We start from the raw sequence: 23,810 nt of genomic DNA, 5'->3' as shown, positions 1-23,810 counted from the left end.
GCCAAACAAAATACCTTACTTATAGTTAAAAAAATAGATATACTTCCATGGGCAGAATGCTCATTAAGGAAATTTTTAGCTTGGGAAGATTCCCAATGACTCCACCATTTAGGGGATTCAAACAAACAACTGCATTAAAATTTTTTTATCTTAAATTTTGACCATAAGACAGAGATTATAGAAAAGTTTGAGGATGGGCCAGAGAGAGGTATTAATCTGACTCAGGAAGTATTTCATCAGACCATAAAGGAATTCAGATCAGAACTTGGCTACACTTGTATCTAGCTTTCATTAGTTTCTAGGCTAGTGTTTCCCAGAATGTGTACCATTCTGGGAGGGAATTTGAGCTTAGGTGACCAAGAGCAAGCAGTTATGATTTTTTTTATTATATTTATTCTTAGTGTCTTTCCTCTTTTAATTGAGAGGTAACTGATTAAAAAAAATAATTGTAATGATAAAAAAATATTGTAATGATAGTTATTTTCCTTAAATTTTAAAAAGAATATTGCTTTAAAGGAAAATTGTGATGGAAATTCAGCAAATTGTGATGGTCATTATCATGAGATGACGTTTGATACATATTGTCCTGAATAATAATTCATTGTCTTTTTCCTGTTAGCAACGGGTAATGACCTGCTTTAGAGCATGGGAAGATTGGGCAATTTATCCAGAACCATTTTTGATCAAACTACAAAATATTTTCTTAGGACTTGTAAATATTATTGAAGAAAAGGAAGCAGAGGTAGGTATTCACTGTATTTGTCTGATTATCTTAAAATTTATTTCTGGGGATGCTTTGGAGGTACAGATGTGATTAACATTTCTTTGTGGAAAATATGTACTGTTTACCACAAAAGAGTGGATATTTGTTGCTGGAATTGTTGGAGCCCAGGAGTTGAAATTATATATAACAGGAATTCTCTGTTTTGTGTCCTTATGTAAAAATTGATGAATGGTGTTTTATTTGATGACATGAAAACATTTATTGTATTTAGTAGAAGAAAGAAAAAAAAAGTAATAGAGTGAAATATGCAGCACAGTTTCATTTTGTTAAACTGAAGATACCTATGTAAGTAAATACGTACCTGAAAAGATGTGTACCACAGTGGTAGCAGATTCTGTTCATCACTGTTTTGGGTTTTTTTTTTTTTTAAGCCTCCTCAATAGTTCTTGAATCCTTCATTTTCATTTTCACCATCCTGATCCATCTATCATGTTTTCGCTTTCACTTCTACAAGATACTTCTGATTTGCTTCCCCACTTGAACCACATGGTCCTGTTTCAGTTTGTTAATATCAATGTTTTCTCCTACCGTAGACCTTTATACGTGTTCTTTCCTCTTTTTGGAACATCTCTTGTCTCAGACCCTTTAGATCTCAGTTTAAGCATAAGTTCATTGAGCCTTCTCTGACCTCTTTAGGTAGAACCTACTTACTATACATTCTAATAATACAGTGCACCGCTTTGTTGTATAAGTCATCCTACACTGTTGTGATCATCTGATTGACTGGCTCCTTCTCCACTCCCCTGCCCTCTCTGCCCCTCAAGTTCTCCTGAGCTCTATGACAGGAGGGACTAAGGGACCAAAGCTCATTTTCTCTCATTATTGTATCCTTAGACTTTAGCATGCAAAAGAACATATTACAGTCATCCTCTGTCGTCCCCTTCTCCTGCCCCCTATCCCTCCCAGCATCAGGGTCTTTTCCAATGAGTCAACTCTTCGCATGAGGTGGCCAAAGTATTGGAGTTTCAGCTTTAGCATCAGTCCTTCCAGTGAATACCCAGGACTGATCTCCTTTAGAATGGACTGGTTGGATCTCCTTGCAGTCCAAGGGACTCTCAAGAGTCTTCTCCAACACCACAGTTCAAAAGCATCAATTCTTCAGCGCTCAGCTTTCTTCACAGTCCAACTCTCACATCCATACATGACCACTGGAAAAACCATAGCCTTGACTAGACGGACCTTTGTTGGCAAAGTAATATCTCTGCTTTTCAATATGCTATCTAGGTTGGTCATAACTTTCCTTCCAAGGAGTAAGCGTCTTTTAATTTCATGGCTGCAGTCACCATCTACAGTGATTTTGGAGCCCAGAAAAATAAAGTCTGACACTGTTTCCACTGTTTCCCCATCTATTTCCCATGAAGTGATGGGACCAGATGCCATGATCTTCATTTTCCGAATGTTGAGCTTTAAGCCAACTTTTTCACTCTCCTCTTTCACTTTCATCAAGAGGCTTTTGAGTTCCTCTTCACTTTCTGCCGTAAGGGTGGTGTCATCTGCATATCTGAGGTTATTGATATTTCTCCCAGCAATCCTTATTCCAGCTTGTGCTGCTTCCAGCCCAGCGTTTCTCATGATGTACTCTGCATATAAGTCAAATAAGCAGGGTGACAATATACAGCCTTGACGAACTCCTTTTCCTATTTGGAACCAGTCTGTTTTTCCATGTCCAGTTCTAACTGTTGCTTCCTGACCTGCATACAGGTTTCTCAAGAGGCAGGTCAGGTGGTCTGGTATTCCCATCTCTTTCAGAATTTTCCACAGTTTATTGTGATCCACACAGTCAAAGGCTTTGGCATAGTCAATAAAGCAGAAATAGATGATTTTTCTGGAACTCTTTTCCTTTTTCCATGATCCAGCGGATGTTGGCAGTTTGATCTCTGGTTCCTCTGCCTTTTCTAAAACCAGCTTGAACATCTGGAAGTTCACAGTTCACGTATTGCTGAAGCCTGGCTTGGAGAATTTGGAGCATTACTTTACTAGCATGTGAGATGAGTGCAATTGTGCGGTAGTTTGAGCATTCTTTGGCATTGCCTTTCTTTGGGATTGGAATGAAAAGTGACCTTTTCCAGTCCTGTGACCACTGCTGAGTTTTCCAAATTTGCTGGCATATTGAGTGCAGCACTTTCACAGCATCATCTCTCAGGATTTGAAATAGCTCAACTGGAATTCCATCACCTCCACTAGCTTTGTTCGCAGTGATGCTTTCTAAGGCCCACTTGACTTCACATTCCAGGATGTCTGGCTCTAGGTCAGTGATCACACCATTGTGATTATCTTGGTCGTGAAGCTCTTTTTTGTACAATTCTGTGTATTCTTGCCACCTCTTCTTAATATCTTTTGCTTCTGTTAGGTCCATATCATTTCTGTCCTTTATCGAGCCCATATTACAATAGTACGTGTTTTTATAGGATGTACCAGATGACCTTGATGGTGCCCCCATTGAGGAAGAGCTGGATGGTGCCCCTCTAGAAGATGTGGATGGAATTCCTATTGATGCTACTCCTATTGATGACCTTGATGGAGTCCCTATAAAGAGCCTTGATGATGATCTTGATGGAGTGCCTTGTAAGTTCAGACTTCAAAGTCATTAAATCTAGCTAATAAGTTTGTTTCCAAATCTCTTCATTTCTGCACATGCTGATGTTTAAGAAGGTTATAATTTCTGAGTAAGATGTCAATTATTAACTTTTTTCTTTCTTTTATTTTTGACTTTTCAGAATTCACATACCCAGCAATACATTTAAGTATGCCAAGAAAAGCGTATTCTTTCTGGTCATATTTGTTTGTTTGTTTGTTTGTTTTGGTGAGATAGCCTCTTAAAATACTAGCAAGTTTTTCCTGTCTTAATTGTTGGGAAACTAGAGGCACAACCTTATGTTCAGTTGTATGCATAATGCCAAGTACTTTGTTTTATCAATTCTGTTTTTTTTTATATAAATTTATTTATTTCTAGGCTAATTACTTTACAATATTGTATTGGTTTTGCCATACATTGACATGAATCCGCCATGGGTGTACATGTGTTCCCCATCCTGAACCCCCCTCCCACCTTCCTCCCCATCCCCTCCCTCTGGGTCATCCCAGTGCACCAGCCCTGAGCACCCTGTATCATGCATCGAACCTGGACTGGTGATTCATTTCATATATGATAATATACATGTTTCAATGCCATTCTCCCAAATCATCCCACCCTCTCCCTCTCCCACAGAGTCAAAAAGACTGTTCTGTACATCTGTGTCTCTTTTGCTGTCTCTCATACAGAGTTATCATTATCATCTTTCTAAATTCCTTATATATGCGTTATTATACTGTATTGGTGTTTTTCTTTCTGGCTTATTTCACTGTGTATGATAGGCTCCAGCTTCATCCACCTCATTAGAACTGATTCAAATGTATTCTTTTTAATGACTGAGTAATACTCCATGGTGTATATGTACCACAGCTTTCTTATCCATTCATCTGCTGATGGATATCTAGGTTGCTTCCATGTCCTGGCTATTATAAACAGTGCTGTGATGAACGTTGGGGTACACGTGTCTCTTTCAATTCTGGTTTCCTTGGTGTGTATGCCCAGCAGTGGGATTGCTGGTTCATATGGCAGTTCTATTTCCAGTTTTTTAAGGAATCTGCACACTGTTCTCCATAATGGCTGTACTAGTTTGCATTCCCACCAACAGTGTAAGAGGGTTCCCTTTTCTCCAATTCTGTTTTTATTATTAGTTTTCCTAACTTATACTTTGTTTTTCTGGCTGTCTGAAATCATTTATTGAATTAAGTATACCTAATGTACCTCTTCAGTACATTTGAATTGTATGTTAAAACACTGAATAATATGAATTTTATACTTAAAAAAATAATTAGATAAAGGTACTGCAGGGTTTTTTTTTACTTCCTCAACTTCTCCCTTTGCTTGAAGTAACCACCTGTATGTTCTGGGTGTGTGTTTTATATATACACATATATATTATTTTTACTTACATTGATATTTAAAAATTAGCCTTCAGATGCAGAGAGTTGGATTAGTCATAATCGTTATTCTTGACACTAGCATTATTAGTCCGTGTGTGACCTTATTTAGTTTTGCTTTTTAATAATACAGCGAATACTCATGAGCTCTTTAAGTCATCCTCTAGTAGTCAGAGTTGATGGCTCATTTTTCTTCCTTAGTGGATGCAACTGAAGATTCAAAGAAGAATGAGCCTATATTTAAAGTTGCCCCATCAAAATGGGAAGCTGTAGATGAATCTGAATTGGAAGCACAGGGTAAGTTAAAGTACAGTAAATGCAAATCTTTAGACAATTGAGTACTTAAAATTTTATTGAACATTGGTGTGTGTGTGTAGGTGTAGTTTTCCTTTTGTGTTTTATAACATGTTTCAACCTTAAGACCCAGTATTACCCTATTTTATATTTCTAGTGGCTAAGTTTTCAGTGTAGTTGCTGTTACAGTTTTCTTAGATGCTTCAGTTTGGATGCTTGGAGTAATCAGAAATCATTGAAAACCTTTCAGGTTGAGCCAATCAGTAGAAAATGTAGGTGGGATGCCTATTTGGAAATTTAGAGGTCAGTTTCAGAAAATCGAAATCACTGTGTCTCCTATAGTGGTTGATTTATTAGATGCAGTTTAGACCTGCCTTTCATACTTGCTTGGACATGTATCCTAGTGTAATTGTTAATTTAGTGTTTTGTAAGTTCTAATGAAACAAATCTTACCATCTAACACAGAAACAAGGAGGACAGCGCTATTTGTTACTTCCTGAATTGGAATAAAATTATAGTGTAGGTATGAGGAAGGAAATAGATTTAGTACATGGAAATGGCTATTCAAAGAAAAGATAAATGTAGATAACTTCTATAATATAAGCTTTCAGTTCTAAAGCTAGGCTTCTACTGTGCTGCTACAAAAATGCTAATTTACCTTATGGAATTACATCCTGTTTTTCCTTCTATTTAGCTGTAACAACTTCTAAATGGGAGTTATTTGACCAGCATGAAGAATCAGAAGAAGAAGAAAATCAAAAGTAAGAATCTAGGTTTAGAATATATTCAGTTTCTTATTGCATATACACACTCTCTTTTTCATTAAGAGATGTACTTGAATAATAGGGAAGAGGAAAACTTAACTCTTAAAAAGCTTGTTTTAAGAGGATCATTTTTAGTTCTTCATTGTTTTTCTAGTGAGTAAAGAGCTTTTACTTTCTGGTTTTGATGCATCTGGTTTCACTTTGCTTTTGAGTTTATTTTTCTGTGCTAGGTTATACATTCTTACATTGTAGTAACTGCATTTGTTTTAAATCTTTATTCTTTCGGCTCCACAAAATGGTGATTTTTAAAATGTGAATGGGAAGGTTATGCTCATTGCTAAGAAAAATAATGCATTCTGACCATTCTTTTTGTTATTTAAATGTACACACTTCAGAAGAACTAAGAAAAAATAAAAGAAAAAACCACTTACCTTCGTCATATAGAAAATTTATTATAATTTTCAGTTTTGCTGGTTAGCACTGAATGCAGTAGGAATTCCTGCTCCCAAATTCTGCAAGTTTATGTTGGTAGTTTTTTTGGTAACACTGGGCACTTTTTAAAATCAATGCAAAGGAAGTTAATTATTTTTTTAATAGGGAAAGAGAAGGCATCAAGAACACAAAGCAGAGGTTTCTGGGGTTTTGTTTGTTTGTTTGTTTTCAAATGGAAGAGTAAACAAAAGGAAAAGTCCCTTTGTGTCCCAGCACAATTTGAGCATTTGTATGGATCTAATAAATGTGTATTATTAGCATTTAAATTTAAGGAAATATGATAAGTGTTTGTGGAAACAGTTTGATATGACGAAGAAAACTTGTCTGCAGTGGTGTCTTTCCAGAAACAGTGTGATCAGAACATGTCAGCAATCATTATGACAACATATTTGTAAATTATAGATGCTGTTGGCTGTCAGAAATAACCTGACTGAGTCTGTTTAGAAGTAGAGGAATTGAAAACGGTACAACTTGTTTTCATCTTTATGTCTGCAATCCCATCATTAGTTAACATCTCTCACTATGATAGGATCACTGCTTTTTAAAATGAATACCTGTTCTTATAAAATAATTAATTTAAGGAAAATAAAGGGTAGAAAAGCCTTTGCAGAACTCAAGTATTGTTCAAGTGGTATTGTTTCTAAGCATACTAATTTTTTGCAGTAAGTTTGTTATTTATGTTAATGCTTGAAATTCGTATGCATTTGTGTTGATGGTAATCATACATTCATACAGGGAAGCACGGATCACTACGAGTATAATATATATTTTTTACTTTTCCTAGGAGTTTCAAATAAGTCTTAATAACAAAAGTAACTTTATGAAAGTGCAAAATAGGGAAAAAATACTTAAAATTCTGTTTTCCGTTTCTTGAAATTTTCTTGCGCCTCACTACTGCTCTCTAGTGGCTGAGTCCAAAAATACCTTTTTACCAAGAAGCTGCTTTTGACACAAGTAATTATTGTATTTGTGGCAGAAGACTGGTTTAAATATATGTATGTATATATCACTAGTAGTTTGCAGAAAAGTTCAAAATAGTAATTTAATTTCATTTGTAATGAATTCTTTATGGGTTTAGAGTCTTGAATTTCCATTTCTTTAAAAGTAAAAGACAAGTTGGGTCTGAGACCTGAACCTAGAACTGGTAAATAAGAGCTAAAGTCAAAGCCATTTAGAACAGATTGCTCAAGCCTTAGAAAATTTAAATGATAACTGTAAAGTGTGTATATTTATAAAATCATCATCTGTAGTGTAGTTCATTTTAAAAGTCTTAAGTAATATGATTAGTTTCTAGTTCCCTAGATTCTTCCTCTGTATAAAAATATGCATAAATTTAAAGCATAAATTATATAATGTTTTACATACTATTCTGTGACCCACATTGTTTTTTTTTATTGAACTATCATGAGTGTTGTTATTTCATGTCAGTCCCTCTGTTTATCTGCTTGTATTCATCTTGGTTGAAAGCAGGTATTCAGATAAGTGTGCAAGGAAGTTTATCAAGGAATATTTAGAATTGCAAAAAAATTTGTTTTGAATTTTTTTGAGTTTGTCAATAACAGACAATTGGTTAAGCACTCTTCACTTCATACGTCACACAATTTCATTAACTGTTTTGCATCTTTATTGACTGGCTCTTTCCAGAATAATCCTTCAGTAAACATCTGTTTTTACACACACACACACAGTTTAACCACTTAAAAGCATGTGAGGCACTTGTAGAACTATTTTGTACCATAAGACAAGAAATTCTTGTGTTCTAAAAAATTAGCTAAGAACTGTGTTTAAAAGTGAGTGAAGTTGCTCAGTCGTGTCCAACTCTGTGACCCCATGGACTGTAGCCCATCAGGCTCCTCCATCCATGGGATTTTCCAGGCAAGAGTGCTGGAGTGGATTGCCATTTCCTTCTCCCAAGTTTCTGACAAGTTAAGAAATATTATGTAAATTTTAGTTCAGAAAAGAGTTTTTTTTTTTTTTTTTAATCTTGGATTTTGACTTTTTTCTGTTTTTCTTCCTCACGTAAGTATTGTATTGAGTTATGCCTCTATGTGCTACTAATGATTTGTGGGGCTCTGAGAGTATAAAGTTTGAAAGTATTTTATTAGTATTCTGTAGATGAGAAATTAAAAGGCAAACAGTATATTCTCTCTTTATTGTTATCTACTTTGCTTAAAATTTTCTCAGTGTGTGTCTTATCAGGTTCTAAAATAATTAAAATTTTATTTGGAATAAATATGGTTATAATTGTTTTTATATTGTTACAAATAGTTGTAAATATATACTAAAAGACTCCGTATTCATGGTAGAGTGTTAGTATCCAAATAGCAACATATAAGGGCTTATTGGGTTCAAATACTAAAGAGAAAATAACATATTTTCTAGGGTATGCTGGTAATCATGTTCATATCACCATATTTTTTTATGAGGAATTTTGTTTCAGTATACATAAACATTTCTGAATTAGTTCGTACATAGAACATTTGTTTTGCTCAAATTTAAAATTTAACACTCACAAAGCCTAGTCTTGGAGCATACAACTTTTTTCTTTTTTTTAAAGTCACTTCATTCTTTGTATTTGAAGAACACTGAAGAACACTTGTTAATCTTATTCTGGCCATGATGAGCAGCTTGTCATAGTTGCTTGTCTGTTTCCACTAGGTTGCTTCTGGAAGAACAGGAGAATTTTTCTTCCTTGTATCCCTTAGCTGTGGTAGTTAGTTTTTCATTTTCTTTTTATTTTACATACCAATCCAACTTTCATAATCAACTATGACATGAAGTAATATGTGCTAATATTTAAAATTAATATATTGTTTTATTCTTAGGATTATATGTTAATTATTAATAGATAAGGCCTTTGCTGCTGTGTTGATTGTTTCATAGAAACTGACTGAAACTCTTGTATTTTCTAGTTTATAGACTCTGCTGAAGGAAGGGTAAACATCTGGCTTTTTAAACGTTAACCATCATAAAATTACTGAACTACAAAGAGTACAGAAATCATTGATTGATTATTCATTTCATTTAACTGCTGCATCAAAGGTTTCTGGCAGAAAAAAAGCGTAAAAATAACATTAACATAAGCAGAATTTTTAAAAGCGTGATTATGTTTAAGCACAAATTTTTTCTGTGGAGGAAACATAAGAGTTTTATAAAATTGTCTATTATTTTGTACAGAATGTTTTAATGATGAATTGTCCTCTTAGTTTTGTTAACATTACTTAAGCTCTAAGGCAATGAAAAATCAAAAAGGCCAAGACTCTAAAATGTAACTTTTATTTTCCTTGTTGCCTTGACATACAATGTATTCTGTTTACTTCCAAAGTCAAGAAGAAGAAAGTGAAGATGAAGAAGATACTCAGAGTTCCAAATCTGAAGAACATCATTTGTACTCTAATCCAATCAAAGAAGAAATGACTGAGTCCAAGTTCTCTAAGTACTCTGAAATGAGTGAGGAAAAACGAGCTAAACTCCGTGAAATCGAGGTTAGTATTGCATTGAAGTTTAAACTACACTGTACCTTCTTCCACCTTCTCCACCAAACTGTGCTTCTCTCAGCATCACACCTTGGTCCATACTGTTCCCTGTCTGTCTGGAACCTTCATACCTACTATCTTCCTTCAGGCCTCTTAGTTCAAGTACCTCTTCTGTCTTGGTACCCTTTTCTTAGCCTTCTGGATTTGCTTACTTCTCCATATTAGTCTGTTATGATTTTACATGTATTGTGTTGTGTATATTTATGTTTTTTTCCCTTGATTGCTTGTTTAATGTCTGTATTCCCCTCTAGGTTGTGATTTCTGTGAGGATAAGGGACCCTTCACATGTCTGTTGTCTGTTCACGATCATATCTTCAATGCCTGGCACATAGGGGACCATCTGCAGATACTGATGTAATAGATTATATCTCACCTTATGAGACCCATCATATTAGAGCATACATAGTATGTAATAAACGTGAAATCTTTTCTGGCACATTCAAGTTATGTATACATCACTCAAAATTTTTATGTGTCTGCACAAGTGATGGGGAGAGAGTAGACATTGGGGCTTAACCATAAGAAGGAAGAGTCCAAACTCTCAAGACTTCTCTGTCTCCATGCCCTTCCATTTTGTAATGTCTTTTAAAAATTTCCAAAGGTATTCAGACATGTCAGTGAGGGGAGGGTTTTGTAACGGGAGCCTTTCTTATTTCTTGCCCCCAGATGATGAAACATTCCCAGTAAATGTTAGCAATAGTGGAGCAGTCAGTCCTTAATCTCAAAAGTGTACATGAGAGTGAATTGTAACACTTTGTCCATTCATTTAACAGTATTTTATATGCTTACTGTGTGTCTCTGCTTTTCCTTTATTAACTTGTAATACCTTCCATGTTGTAATTTTATTTTTATTTATTTATGTATTTTTCGTTGCGCTGGGTCTTTGTTGCTGCATGGACTTTGTCCAGTGGTGGTGCACGGGCTTCTCCTTGCCGTGGCCTCTCTTTTTGAGAAGCAGCACAGACTGTCAGCGTGCAGGCTTCAGTAGTTGCAGCACATGCATTCAGAGCACAGGCTCAATGGTTGTGGTGCACAGGCTTAGTTGCTCCTGCATTGAACCTGTGTCTCCTGCATTGGTGAGTGGATTCTTTACCACTGAGCCACTAGGGAAGACCATACCTTACCATATTAATGACCAGTTTTCATTTCTCCGCCACCTGCTATTGGGCTGGTACAAGTTCTTGCCCACCTCTTTCTCAGATATCTATTACCAAGCCGAAAACAGAGAAAGCATTCATTTTGTTTCAGCCTTACACAGAATCAGTATGATGTCAGTTACAAGTAGGATTTTCAGAATTAGTTAAGTTGATTTATTTTTCCTGAGATATATACATTCTTTATAAAATTTTCAGGAAAATAAGATGTGTTATCTCAGTGAATGCACTCACCTGTGGACCTTTTTCAAGCTGCTCATGACCCTTCTTAACTTTCAGAACTCCTCCCAGTCTTACTGAACTCTGCCTCACTGACCTGATAGAAGTACTGGAGTAGAAACAAAGACTGAGGTCAATAAAAAAAAATGTATTTTCTTGATAATTGAACTGTCTTCTTACAAATACCAAAATAGACTAATTCTTAGTGTTCTGTTTTCCTCTTGACTTGAAAGAGAGCCATGTGATTTTAACTTTTTGGTTAATTTGGATGATTCTACACTGTATATGTATGTATATGTGCTGTACATGCATGTACATACACCAACACACCTATATATGTGTGTATATATATATTTTTTTCTTTCCCCCTATTTTATATGCTCTTTGATAATCTGGCTTCTCTTTGCTACTCAGTGATGTCTTTCTTGTTCTTATAGTGGCTACCCTCTCACAATTTACTTAACTCTTTGGGGATTTGGATGGTGAGCCAAAAGTCTAATTTTAAAATGTAGATCTTGGCTTTGTTTTTAAATTATCTATTCTTTTCCCTTATTTACTCTGAGATTTAGTCATGTGGAGTAAGGGTCCACAACTGGTGGCCAGTTTAAGCTAGAACTCAGGGCTCATGAGCTTTATTCATGTACTGTCCCTTCTCTGCCCCTAAATTCGAGTGTCAGTTTCTGAATTTAGAATTCATTGAATACCTTTTTATTGGTGATCCCTTAAATGAAGAATAAGATTCTAATTAGTTTTATTATATACTACAATATATATAGTATGTGTATAAGAAAGTGAAAAAGTGGAAGTGTTAGTTGCTCAGTTGTGTCCAGCTCTTTGCCACCCTATGGACTGTAGCCTGCCAGGCTCCTCTGTCCATGGAATTCTCTAGGCAGGAGGAGTACTGGAGTGGGTAGCCTCCAGGGGATCTTCCCTACCTAAGGATTGAACCCACATCTCCTGCTTGGCAGGCAGACTCTTTACCATCTTAGCAGTTTTTCTTTTTAAAAGCCTTCTCGTCCCCAAATGTATTGTAACAAAGATGTCTATAGCTGAACCTTTTTTATCATGGAATTAATAAAAACCAAAGATTTATGTTATAAAATATTGACATTTTCTGCAAAGCACTTAGAAAATATGCAGTCATGTGATCTTACAGTGTTTACTGGAAGCAAGTTTGTAATCTTTCAGATTTCTTAGAACAGTGCCTGGGCTGGAGTTACCTTTTCTTACTCTGCTATTATTTCCATTTCTACCAGTAAGGGTTGGAAGAGAGGAACACTAGTTGGGGAGCCAGGTGAAGGGTCTTCTTTGTTACTGAAGTAGAAAGATCCCTTTTCTGCCCTGACCCCTGAGGAAGGAGTGAATAGTTGAAGGGAAAGGTGATATACTTGAGATGGCCAGCAAACCATTGCACGGGCTATTCTCTTTTGAGTTGGGAACATTTGTGACATGTTTTCTTGGGCACCCTGGACTTGTGCTTGTGCCTGAGTTAGGCCACATCAGCAGGAACTGTAACTAGGGATTGTATAGTGATTTTTCAAAAGGTACTGTAGGGATCCCTTTCATGTGAGTAACATTCAGGTTTTTTGACTCTTGCTTGCTTAACTTTTAAACTGATTTGCCACAAATACATTCCCTGGAACAGCCGTTTTAGTTATGGGAGGCTTCACACAGTGATGCACTTGAAAACTTGCTCCCCCCCCAAGCCCCTACCCTCTTTTACCTTACATCTTACTATCTTTTTAAATGTAGTTGTTAACACACACACACAAAATGCAAGTACTTTTTAATAGTTTTAAGGAAAGAGAAGAGAACCTCAAAGCTCTGATTATAAATGATCCTGATAATAGAAGTAGAATTAGGTAGAAAAGGGGCAAAAATCTGGAAACTTAATGTTCATGAAGTAAAACATGATGAAAATACCACTTTGAGTGGAAGTTATGGCTTGTTTCCAGTCTGCTGGAAAGTCTCATTGGTAGTGAAGGAAAAAACTAAAACAAGTGAGGCCTTGTTTTTTTAAATACAAGTAAAATAGTAGCATTTAGTCCATTTACAGGGCATAACTGTGAAATAGATAAAGAAGTTTGCATCTGTAATAATTGCATCAGATAAGTGTGTTCCCTCTCACCACCTGAAGTGAAACAAGATTTTACAGGTTTGGGACTGTAGTCCTGTGGTACCATCCAGGATCATCTAAGTCCTCATGCTGTTCACTGTATATTTGACTTCCCTTAGTTCACTCACAGTCACAGTGCACACACACACACGTAAAATCAGCTAGCAATCTCTTGATAAACTGGAGGTGGTCTACATTCCTTTGCAAATAATGCTGTAGTGAATACTTTTGTACAAAAAACTTTGTTCATATATGAATAAATTACAGGAAATGGGAATTTTTCTGTTTTCTTTTAAATCACTGTATACTTAGTGTCTTTAAAAGTACGTTTTGAATATGGTTTAACCTTTTCTGGATGTCTTGATGCTGAGTGATTAGACTCTCCTGTAAACAGAGTGCAATTGCACTTCAAGCTACAGCTTTATGAGCTATAACCAGAATGCTGCTCTCTTTGATTGTTTTAATAGTTGTTTATCCCCTGTGTTCTGCTGACTGTCTTACCTTGCTGGAAGTTATGCTTACCTTTAACAACATTACCTTTCTAATTTGGGGTCAGTTCAGTTCAGTCTCTCAGTCGTGTCTGACTCTTTGTGACACTATGAAATCGCAGCACGCCAGGCCTCCCTGTCCATCACCAACTCCCAGAGTTTACCCAGACTCATGTCCATCCAGTCGGTAATGCCATCCAGCTATCTCATCCTCTGTCATCCCCTTCTCCTCCTGTCCCCAGTCCCTCCCAGCATCAGGGTCTTTTCCAGTGAGTCAACTCTTCGCACGAGGTGGCCAAAATATTGGAGTAAGTTGGGGTACCAGATACCAAATTCATTCTCATTATATCAAAGAATAGGTACGTTCTCAAGGGCATGAAGCACAGGTCTTGGTTTTCAAGTCATCTTGTGTGGCTGTGCAGAGAGAACGTGGGCCTGTGCCTGATCACTTGAATTCTGCAGTTGGGCTTGTCTCACAAGTGGCCTTCAGATTAGGGAGTTATATACATTGATGTTATGTTTTGACTGAATCCTAATAAGTTACTTTATGTTTTTATGTTTTATGTTGCTATTTTTGTTTTCCCTTCTTATACACATTTCAAAGAAAATATTTTTTTAAAGGAGCAAAGCACTGCTTGAGAAGCTATAATGATAAAAAGATTTATTTTAAAAATGTCTTATTTCACAGCTCAAAGTTATGAAGTTTCAAGATGAATTGGAATCTGGAAAAAGACCTAAAAAAGCAGGCCAGAGCTTTCAGGAGCAAGTAGAACACTACAGAGATAAACTTCTTCAGCGAGTAAGGAATAAGTATACGCAATTATGCATTTTTCAGTTATTTGTTTGACTGCCTATAATATTGATACATTGGTGTATTTAAGGAAGAGAATATTTCAAATTATATCCTATATATAAATGCTGAATACTGGTAAATAATTAGGAACTTTTGGAATTTGATGTTTTATAGTTAGTTCAGCTTGGAAAACAGTTTCAGAACAACACCATGTTCTTTTATTCTAGATCCTTGTGGAGCATAACATCCTGTTAAGGACGTACTTTCAGAACTGGAAGGTCCTATAGAAAGAGTCAAATTTGTGACCAACAACCCTAAGTAGTGGCACAGAGACAGAGATGGAGTTAGGACTACTTTTCCATTTTGTCCAAGGAGGAACAGCAAGGGGTAGAATACCTCATCTGTGAATTCTAAGCTTTTGAGGGACCTTGTATTCTTGTACATCAAAAGATATGTAGGGATATACAGGGAATTTTACCACAAGAAGCCCACAGGATAGTTGTTGAAAGAACCTAGGAATTTTATTGATTGGTACTGTTATTAATTTTTACCAACATCTTGACTGTCATTACAAAAAAAGATGATTGAGAGAAAGAGCAACAACTAGAAGGGAGCTTAGAGTCATCCGAAGCTCTTCACAGTGATGGGAGCAGTGGTGTGGTAAAGCAGCTGCGGTGCCGCACAGCGTGTGGGCTCCTGCTGCTACTCTGCTCTGCATGCCTGGGCACATCACTGAAGCCTGCTTTTACTCAGCGAAACTAGGTTAATGGTCCAGTTTTTGTAGGATCGTGAATTAGATAATTGTGTATGTGTGTGTTAAGTTACTTCAGCTGTGTCTGACTCTGTGATCCCATGGAGTATAGCCCACCAGGCTCCTCTGTCCATGGGGATTCTCCAGGCAAAAATACTGGAGTGGGTTGCCATGCCTTCCTCAGGGGGATCTTCTTGACCCAGGGTTTGAACCTGCATCTTTTGTGTCCCGCATTGGCAGGCAGATTTTTTACCATTATCACTACACACGCAAAGAATTAAATAGTAGTTAACATTAATTTTTTATTATTAAAGTGTTTAAAATATCATAAGTAAACTGTAGTCTGATTCCTGTGAAGTATCAATCAGGAAAATGTAACCTGCAGATCACCAGAGGAAGTTGGTCTCTTCAACATCACTTTGTAAATTTGTCCTCAGTAGTTGTATTTGGAAAAAAGATACATGAGATTAAAAAAAAAAAAAAGATGTTATATATCTGAACCCTGTTGAGTCCCTTTGGGGATGGTGGCAAGTGTTTGATTTGCATGGAAGACTGCACCTTGAGGTGCCACATTATTACCATTTTAGTCTCCTTGCCCTCCATGGTTATAATTGGAAGAAAGAACGTGGTTTTTTGAAGGCATAGGCCAGGGGTCAGCAGACTATAACCATCACTTCATTTTTGTTAATAAACTTAACTAGAACACAGCCATGCCCCTTCAGTTATTATCTATGTATTATCTGTAGTAGCTTTTGGACTACGGTTATAAAGTTGACAGACTGTAGCCCACAAAGCAGAAAATATTTACTACCTGGCCCTTTACAGAAAACATTTGCCAGCATCTGGTATGGGCTTTTTTCAGGTATCGGTTACCTTTCTTGATGCATACAAATCATAGAGAAATTTAATTGTTTTGTTTTTTAATTCTTGTTTTTGAAGAGCTCAGTTGGCTTTGCGGGTTCATTGTTGGTAGCCACTCCCTTAATTATCAATAGCAGTCATAATTTTAAGTGAGAAGTGGCAGTTGTAGCAGTTGGGGATAAGCAAATAAGTAATTTTTCTGGTTTATGCAATTATGTAGTCAATTTGTACTTTTATATTAGGACTTATAATTTGTACTTTTATAAATTTCCAATATGATTGATACTTGTTTCCCACTATTAATACTAAGACTTTTTGCTAGACATTTATTGTGAATAAATCTTTCTCCTTTTTAGTATATTACTTTAATAAGTGCTTTCCTTTGATTAAGTCAACTTGCTGTGCAATTAGAATCACTATTGACAGTTTTATTGTAGTCTGAGATGGAAAGGTCATCATATTGTTTTTCCAATTTGTTTAAGTGAAGGGACAGCACTCTTTAAGAGCCCTGACTCTAGAGCTTTGGCTCAGATCCTGACTTCATTCCTGTATGACCTTAGGCATGGCACTGAGCCTTTGTAAGGCTCATTTTTCATGTTTTGAATGAGGATAATACTATTCATAGGCATGTTTTGAAGAATTACATGCAGTGGTATATGGAACGTTGTTCATTAATTGCTTGGCCTATGGTAGGCATTCAGAAAATACTTAGCCACTGTTGCTGGTATCATTATTATCATCCAGTATAAGTAGAGAAGTAGAAGAAATGACTGACTTTCCGGAAGAGTAGGTATACTTTGAGTAGTAATTTTATAAATAGTTAACTAGAAGGGAAAATATTACTACATAAATGAGATTAACCAGATTGGTGTTTTTTAATGACTAAATATTTCTTTGAAAAAAAAAAAAAAAACAGGAGAAAGAGAAGGAATTAGAAAGAGAGCGAGAAAGAGATAAGAAGGATAAAGAAAAACTGGAATCTCGATCCAAAGACAAGAAGGAGAAAGATGAATGTACTCCAACAAGGAAAGAAAGGTATAACATTTCTCATTTAATGCCTATGCTGGCTTTAGGATTTGGAATCGTGTTTCATTTTGTAATATTTTCATCACTGGAACCAACAGATTGGAAAAGGTTTTTTTGTGTGTATGATAAACATGTTTGGGTTCTGCCTGCAGAAGCAGAAATTAGCTGAGCAAAGGGGCATTTGGCACTTGGCTTAGTTACCTGGGACATCATCCCTTTACATGGTTAATAAGGTACCTTAGCCTTAGTTCAGGGCAAGAATTCAGTTACAGTATTAGGTATCGAACCTAAGGCTTAAATAACTAAGCAGCTTGCTAGATCTTACCTCCAATATAAGCTTTTCTTTTGTGCTGAGGCTGCTACCTGTAAACTTGAGTCTCCCAGTCCTGTTTGTTAAGGGAAATTGTGTACTTAGGCTGTAGGGACTTGGTCCTCACTTTTAAGTCTTCATTCTAATCAAAATCATTTCTCTTGTAGTTTTTATTTCTTACTTTCACAGTTCCTAAATCTCTGATTAGTAGAGAAAGTTACTTTAGAATTGAGATTTTCCTAATAAAAACCAAGCAAATGCAAATTAAAAATTTTGACTTAGTCACTCTTCATATAGTTACAAGATAACATGGTTATACTAATTGGTAAAGTAGTAAATCTATCACTTTTTTGTCATTTATTATTATCTTGATATAATTTCAGAGTTCTAGAAGTTACAAGAATGCTATAAAGAATTTCCAGATATCTTTCACCTTCATTCCCGCAGTGTTAAAAGTATTTCTCCTTTTGCTTTATTTTCTTCTTCCTCTTCCTTTCTCCCCTCACCCCCAATCATTTAAGAATAACTTGCTTACATGATGCCCCATTTTCATACTTAACCACAGTAAAAGTTTCCAGATTTAACAAAAAGAAAAAATTTTCAAGAGCAAGAAATTAACATTAAAAAAAACACTATTATCTAATCAGAGACCTTGATGGAATTTTGTCCATTGTTCCAATATCTCTCTTAGAGCAGAGAGAAATCCAGTTTAGTTGAATTCAGTTTTTGTGTCGATCAGCCTATCTTTAAGACTTTTTTGTTCTTAGTATAAAAAGGCTTTGAATGTTGTTAGAAAGTAACATTAATAAGGTTAGTGAAAATAAAGATAGTGTAAACTGATAGGAATTAAAAGCTAATTTAGTAGAAGGAAAATGATATACCTGATCCTTTGCTCACTTATGGGATGTTTTGGGGGCTTTGTTCCATAGGAAAAGGCGACACAGTACGTCCCCTAGCCCATCTCGCAGTAGCAGTGGTAGACGAGTGAAATCCCCATCACCAAAATCGGAGCGATCAGAGCGTTCAGAAAGATCTCATAAAGAGAGCTCACGGTCCAGGTCATCTCACAAAGATTCTCCTAGAGATGTTAGCAAAAAGGCCAAAAGGTAAACACAAGTCATTTTTTTGTAATATTTCAAATGCCAGTTTCCTTGTCATTCCACCAGCTTTTAAAAATAATTTGTTTGGCAGCCATTTTTGAAAGGATTTTAGAAAACCAAACAGATATACTTTCATTTTAGATTCTTCCTTTCCATCTCCCCACCCCAGTCTACTCATGACTAAAGCACAAGAAAGCTTCCAACACGGAAAGACAGCCAGGAATTTTAAGCATCAGTTTTCTGTGAAGTAGGAATAGCTGCTTTTCTTTCCTTTCTGTTCTTTAGTTTCTATGGAATAGTCTTTGGTTTTTGTCAAGGCTGAAAGAAAAATACATGTTCCCTCCCCACCGAGCAGTAATCTTATTAGCAAGTTCTTGGGTAGACTTGTGGACATAAATACCATGGACTATTTCTTCAGCATTTAATTTAGTGTGTTCTATACCTTTTTCCTCCAAGTTCCAGAAAGGTGATTCAGAAGTGTTTTGTTTATAGAGTTTTCCTGAGAGCTGAAACTGCTTTTTATCCTAAAATGTTTTTATTGTAGCCATTTTTTAGTAAAATTTTTCTATAACAGATAACTCTCTTTTCTGAATGGTACTTGTGCATATATTATATATATATACATTCATGAAAATTATACAGTTATTTGTTTTGGTAATTTTAATGCATAGCACTTACAGAGTGCTGTCTTAAATGATTCCCTTGAAATTGCAGTAGTTGGTGCTTTTCCTGAAGATAGGCTGCAAAGCCACTGCGTTCAAAAGTTTTGTGAATGATGTTGGATGCCATTTTGAACTTTGGCTTATAATCTGGGGAGCTGTTAAAATGCAGATTTCGAGAGTTTGAGTCAGTAGAGCAGTGGTAGGGCTCGGGAGTCTGTCTTGCCATGCCTACTACCGGTGATCACTTGTGGTGCATAGGAAGTACAAAATGTGTGTGTGTGTGAGTGTGTGCATACAGTAGGCACAGTATAAATCTGGAAGGTTTACAGCCTTTTTTATTTCAGTGACTTGCATTGTGCCCTGTTAAAGATCATTTTAGATAATTTATGGATAGTTTGTTTTGATCACGTGAGTACTTTGGTTAAATTGTTTTTGTTTGTTTCCTCAGATCTCCATCTGGTTCAAGGACACCTAAAAGATCTAGGCGATCACGGTCTAGATCCCCTAAAAAATCAGGGAAGAAATCCAGATCCCAGTCCCGATCTCCACACAGGTCTCATAAAAAGTCAAAGAAAAACAAACACTGACATAAATTTTTAAGATGCTGTCACTTATTGGAAATGCGATTTTGTTTTGTGCCTGAACGGTCTGTTTTTTTAAAAAAAACAAAAAAACAAAAAATCTAATGAAAGAGCATTCCTGGGGTTTTTATTTGTTTGTGAATGCATGTGTAAACTCATAAGTAACTGCATCTGTAGACCTGTTGTTGTTTTATATTGTATAAATTACTTTTGTTGTGGCTGTTTCTCAAGATGAAATTTTTATTGTGCTAATGAATTTCATCAGAAATGTGTATAATGGATCTGCTGGCAGTAGTAGTATTTTGTTTTAGGATGTTGTGACTTAGAAAAAATAATACAGATGTCTTCCCCCCTTTTGTAGCTTTGACAATTTGAATTAGATTTCAAATAAAATCTGAACAGAAAACGTAAATGTTGTTTTTTTGCCCTGTTGATGACATCAAGTCCCTTAAAATCCTGCTAAGTGAGTTTAGCACTTCCGTTGTGTTTCTTACACCTAATGCACTTTACAAGCTTCACTCTTCAAGTAGCTAAAGTTTTGTATTTGCTAAGATGACTGTCAAAATTGAGGGACCCAAGACTCATTTTTGGTAGGCTTGCCAACCAATTTCTTGGGTAATGTTCCCTTGGGTAATACTGGTACCCAGAGATCAAGAGACTAGGCAGATATGCGTGGTCTTTTGTTAATGGTATGCCTGGCTAAAATCTCTTTTTTTCAAAGAAGCAATATGGTTTCAGTACACTTAACCCATGTCCTGAACAACTACTTATTTTCAGGGAAAAATTAAATTTCCATCTTTTGATTTAATTTTCTATCATTAGAAAAATTTATTTAAAAGAATTTAACAGTAATTGGCCATAGAATTTTTTTTATGAAGGTTGCCCTTTTATAGCCCTCTGTAGGCTCTCTTTCAAACACTGGTATCAGAATATTTCTACAAGGTTCTGTTTAAAGCACCTTCATTGGTTTTTTTGTTTTTAAAGGGTTTAGTTTTAGGTTTAGCTTTTAAGTAGAATTTTAAAATGATATAAATTTTTATGAAACATAACACCCAATGGTTTGTAAATTAAAGATGGAAAAAGTTGATTTAAACCATTTTCAGAGTTGAAATCTGTTGTACAGTGGGGATAAATTGCAGTGTGAGGAAGACATAAGAAAACTTATGTAATGTTGAACATAATATCGCTACAATGTAATAAAGGGTCATGTAGACTTGAACTGATGCTACTGTTTGTGACCTTGCTTTCAGTTTCTCATTTAGACACTTTTTACAGTGATTTGATGGTTTTTTCCCTTCTTAATAGAGTAACAGTTCTAATAACAGATTGTTCTGAGTTAGCTTGTTTTTTAAAAGGATCTTTTCAAGTTCTACTTGGTCTTGCCTAGTCACAAAATTAAAAACCTGTACTCATGATTTGAAGGGTAGGAATATTACTGAGTAGTGAGGCATGTTATTTCCAAACTGGGCAAACCTACAAAAGCTGTAGAAGTGTGTCAAATTACTTTACTTAGTGGTTCTTAACAACATGCACTATTGCTTGGAAGTTATTTCCTTATCATTCACTCTTTTGTTTGTCCATATTGGTAGGCATTTAGTTAATTACTAAATGTTGCTTAGAATAATTAAACATGAACGTTTGGTGCTGGTTTCTAAAAACCTACAAATACAGCCATTTTTAAAGAACGTGTTTTTCTCCCTTGTTCACTGCCTGGGAGAATGGAATTTTATATAATTACTGTTGCAGAAATAATGATAAGGTTGAGTTGCTGGTGATTGTGGGCATTCCATCATCATTGGTATCTAGTGTAGGCTTAGAAATGATTAGTCAGGAAGTGATTTTGCCAGTCAAATTGCAAGTTACGCTTATTTTTCTGTCTCTTAAAAAAGTAGCCTGGAGAAGCAGGAGTGAGTAGACATTGTTAGGTCGGTTTTGAGTGCTCATTTGTATTTTTTTCTCTACTGTAGTAGAATTTATTCTTTTAATCTGCATCTAGATATGTAACGAACATCTTTATTTTATGCAGTGGGTAAGACTGACTTCCTTTTGGGTGATGGATGAGGATTCTGTAGGCTTGATGGAATATGCATTCTGTGAAGCTTGATAGTGTTCATATTAGATTGTACTGAATTTTTTTTTTTTTCCTGAAATTGCAAGTGGTATTGTTAGATAATTTCCAGCTTTACTTAATGAGAAAATATCCAGAGTAAGTGTGTTTAATTCTCTATGGATTCAGTGAAAGCTTAATGGTCAGAAATTGGTGAATGGGACGGGGGGAGATATTCTACCATATTTTTATAAAAGCATAGTATTCATTGGTTCTTGTATAAAGAACACTTAATTAGCAGAATTTCTGCAGGTTCATGAAAATGTTTGTAGGCATGGCTGTTCAGTTATAGGAAGTATCCTGTTCCAGTTCTATGACATGTCTATCCTCCCCAACAGCTACATGTAGGAGGAAATCCTCTGTTATCTACTCTTTATAAAGGGCGTGGCTTAAACTCTTCCGCTCCAACATAAACAGGTATTCCTTACTAGGTTAATACCATTTAATCGCTCTCTTTAACAGGTGAGAGAGAAAAAATGGTCATTTATTTCTTATCAGAGAGAGGCCTAAGGTTGAAAAGAATCATGTCTGTGAATCTTTTCTTTGATTTTGTATTTTCTTATTACTGTTAGTAGGTGTATAGGCACTTCTGAACTGTGACATGTTGAGAAGTTAGAGATGAAAGAACTAAAACAAAAAGCCCTGACCCAAAGGAATGCTTCCATTTGGCTCAAAGTGTTCTTGCCATTTCTGCTAAAGTGTGCAGAAATTACTGTACACTGACCTAATTTTTCTTTATTACAGACCATTCCTGTGGGCTTACCGTGAGACTCTCATCCCAATTAAAGAATCTAAGAGGGAGGAAATGCTTATGACTTTTGCATTTTTCCCCCAAACTTTAATATTCTTGAGTACTTGAATATATTTTTAACAGTTATAATCATGATCTAATATAGGTTATTAGAAATATTCTGTACATATTTGTCTCCATTATGTTCATAAGTTCTGAAAAATTATATGACCATGGTAATAGTTTATGGTTATTAAAAATAAAATAAGTCTGTATTGTCAAAGTGACTTAACCCATTTTGATGATCACAATAGTGTGATTTCTTTAGCAGAGAAAGTTGTTTTTTAAAATAAATAGTACCACTTTTTTTCTAAGAAAATAAGAGCTTTTTTTCTTTGTTGTTTTCCTCTTCTATTATATATTAATGGAAAAGCTACAGAAAATTCAGTGCAGGTACTAATGACACTAATATAAGTTTAAAGGAACATGACTCTAAAAACTCACGAAAAGCTTGGTTTGTTCATATTTCACAGGCATGTTTTAGAATAGATTTTAGATGATATTTCGTTCATTTTCCTTTCGGCATTTTTCTTTATTTGTTATCAGCTTCCCAGGACTTAGATAAGACACAAATACAAATCCCAGGGGAAGTGTTGTGATGCTGGACTAAAAGGTGGGAATGCGCTGCTGACCAGAGTGAGCCATGTTCCAGTGTTGAAAATTCTATGCCTCAAGTGTTTATTCAGTACCACCTCATGGAGCTTCAGTGTACACAGATTATATGTGTAATTGGTTATTTATACAGTTTTGTAGATGTGTAGATAAAAAGCCCTCATTCATTTTTATATGTAACTGTGCTTGGAGTATGTGTTTTGTTCTTTTGACTTCAGCAGGCTCTTGTACGTTGTATCTTTGGTGATTTGAAATATCAGGAAAGACAACTTTTCAGAAATGAGAATAATATAGTTGAAATCAGCTCAGCTGAAATACTCTACGGCAAAACTAAATTTCTTTTGGGTGAACTGATTCCATCATTTTAGTTACTCTTGATGTAAGGATTCAGTTTATTGTGGAGC

At 35.6% G+C, this 23,810-nt stretch overlaps 1 protein-coding gene across 7 annotated transcripts in view; it reads left to right on the top strand.

Moving 5' to 3' along the window:
* U2SURP (U2 snRNP associated SURP domain containing) overlaps positions 1–20,309 on the top strand; it is a 50,115-nt gene extending 29,806 nt beyond the window's left edge. For 6 of the 7 annotated variants that reach the window (XM_055569428.1, XM_055569427.1, XM_055569426.1 and 3 more), the window contains 9 exons: positions 620–742; positions 3,193–3,349; positions 4,952–5,047; positions 5,739–5,805; positions 9,626–9,785; positions 14,502–14,612; positions 17,135–17,253; positions 18,484–18,660; positions 19,765–20,309. In XM_055569428.1, the coding sequence (XP_055425403.1) occupies positions 620–742; positions 3,193–3,349; positions 4,952–5,047; positions 5,739–5,805; positions 9,626–9,785; positions 14,502–14,612; positions 17,135–17,253; positions 18,484–18,660; positions 19,765–19,903 (1,149 nt within the window). In that variant the 3' untranslated portion in view covers positions 19,904–20,309. The remainder of the gene's footprint in view (positions 1–619; positions 743–3,192; positions 3,350–4,951; positions 5,048–5,738; positions 5,806–9,625; positions 9,786–14,501; positions 14,613–17,134; positions 17,254–18,483; positions 18,661–19,764) is intronic. The other variant, XM_055569432.1, reaches the window with a different exon arrangement.
* The last annotated feature ends 3,501 nt before the right edge of the window (positions 20,310–23,810 follow it).

The sequence above is a fragment of the Bubalus kerabau genome, chromosome 2 (assembly GCF_029407905.1).
Source record: "Bubalus kerabau isolate K-KA32 ecotype Philippines breed swamp buffalo chromosome 2, PCC_UOA_SB_1v2, whole genome shotgun sequence".
Lineage (NCBI taxonomy): Eukaryota > Metazoa > Chordata > Mammalia > Artiodactyla > Bovidae > Bubalus > Bubalus kerabau.
The sequence above is the reverse complement of the archived record's forward strand: the minus strand, read 5'-3'. Positions and strand labels throughout refer to the sequence as shown.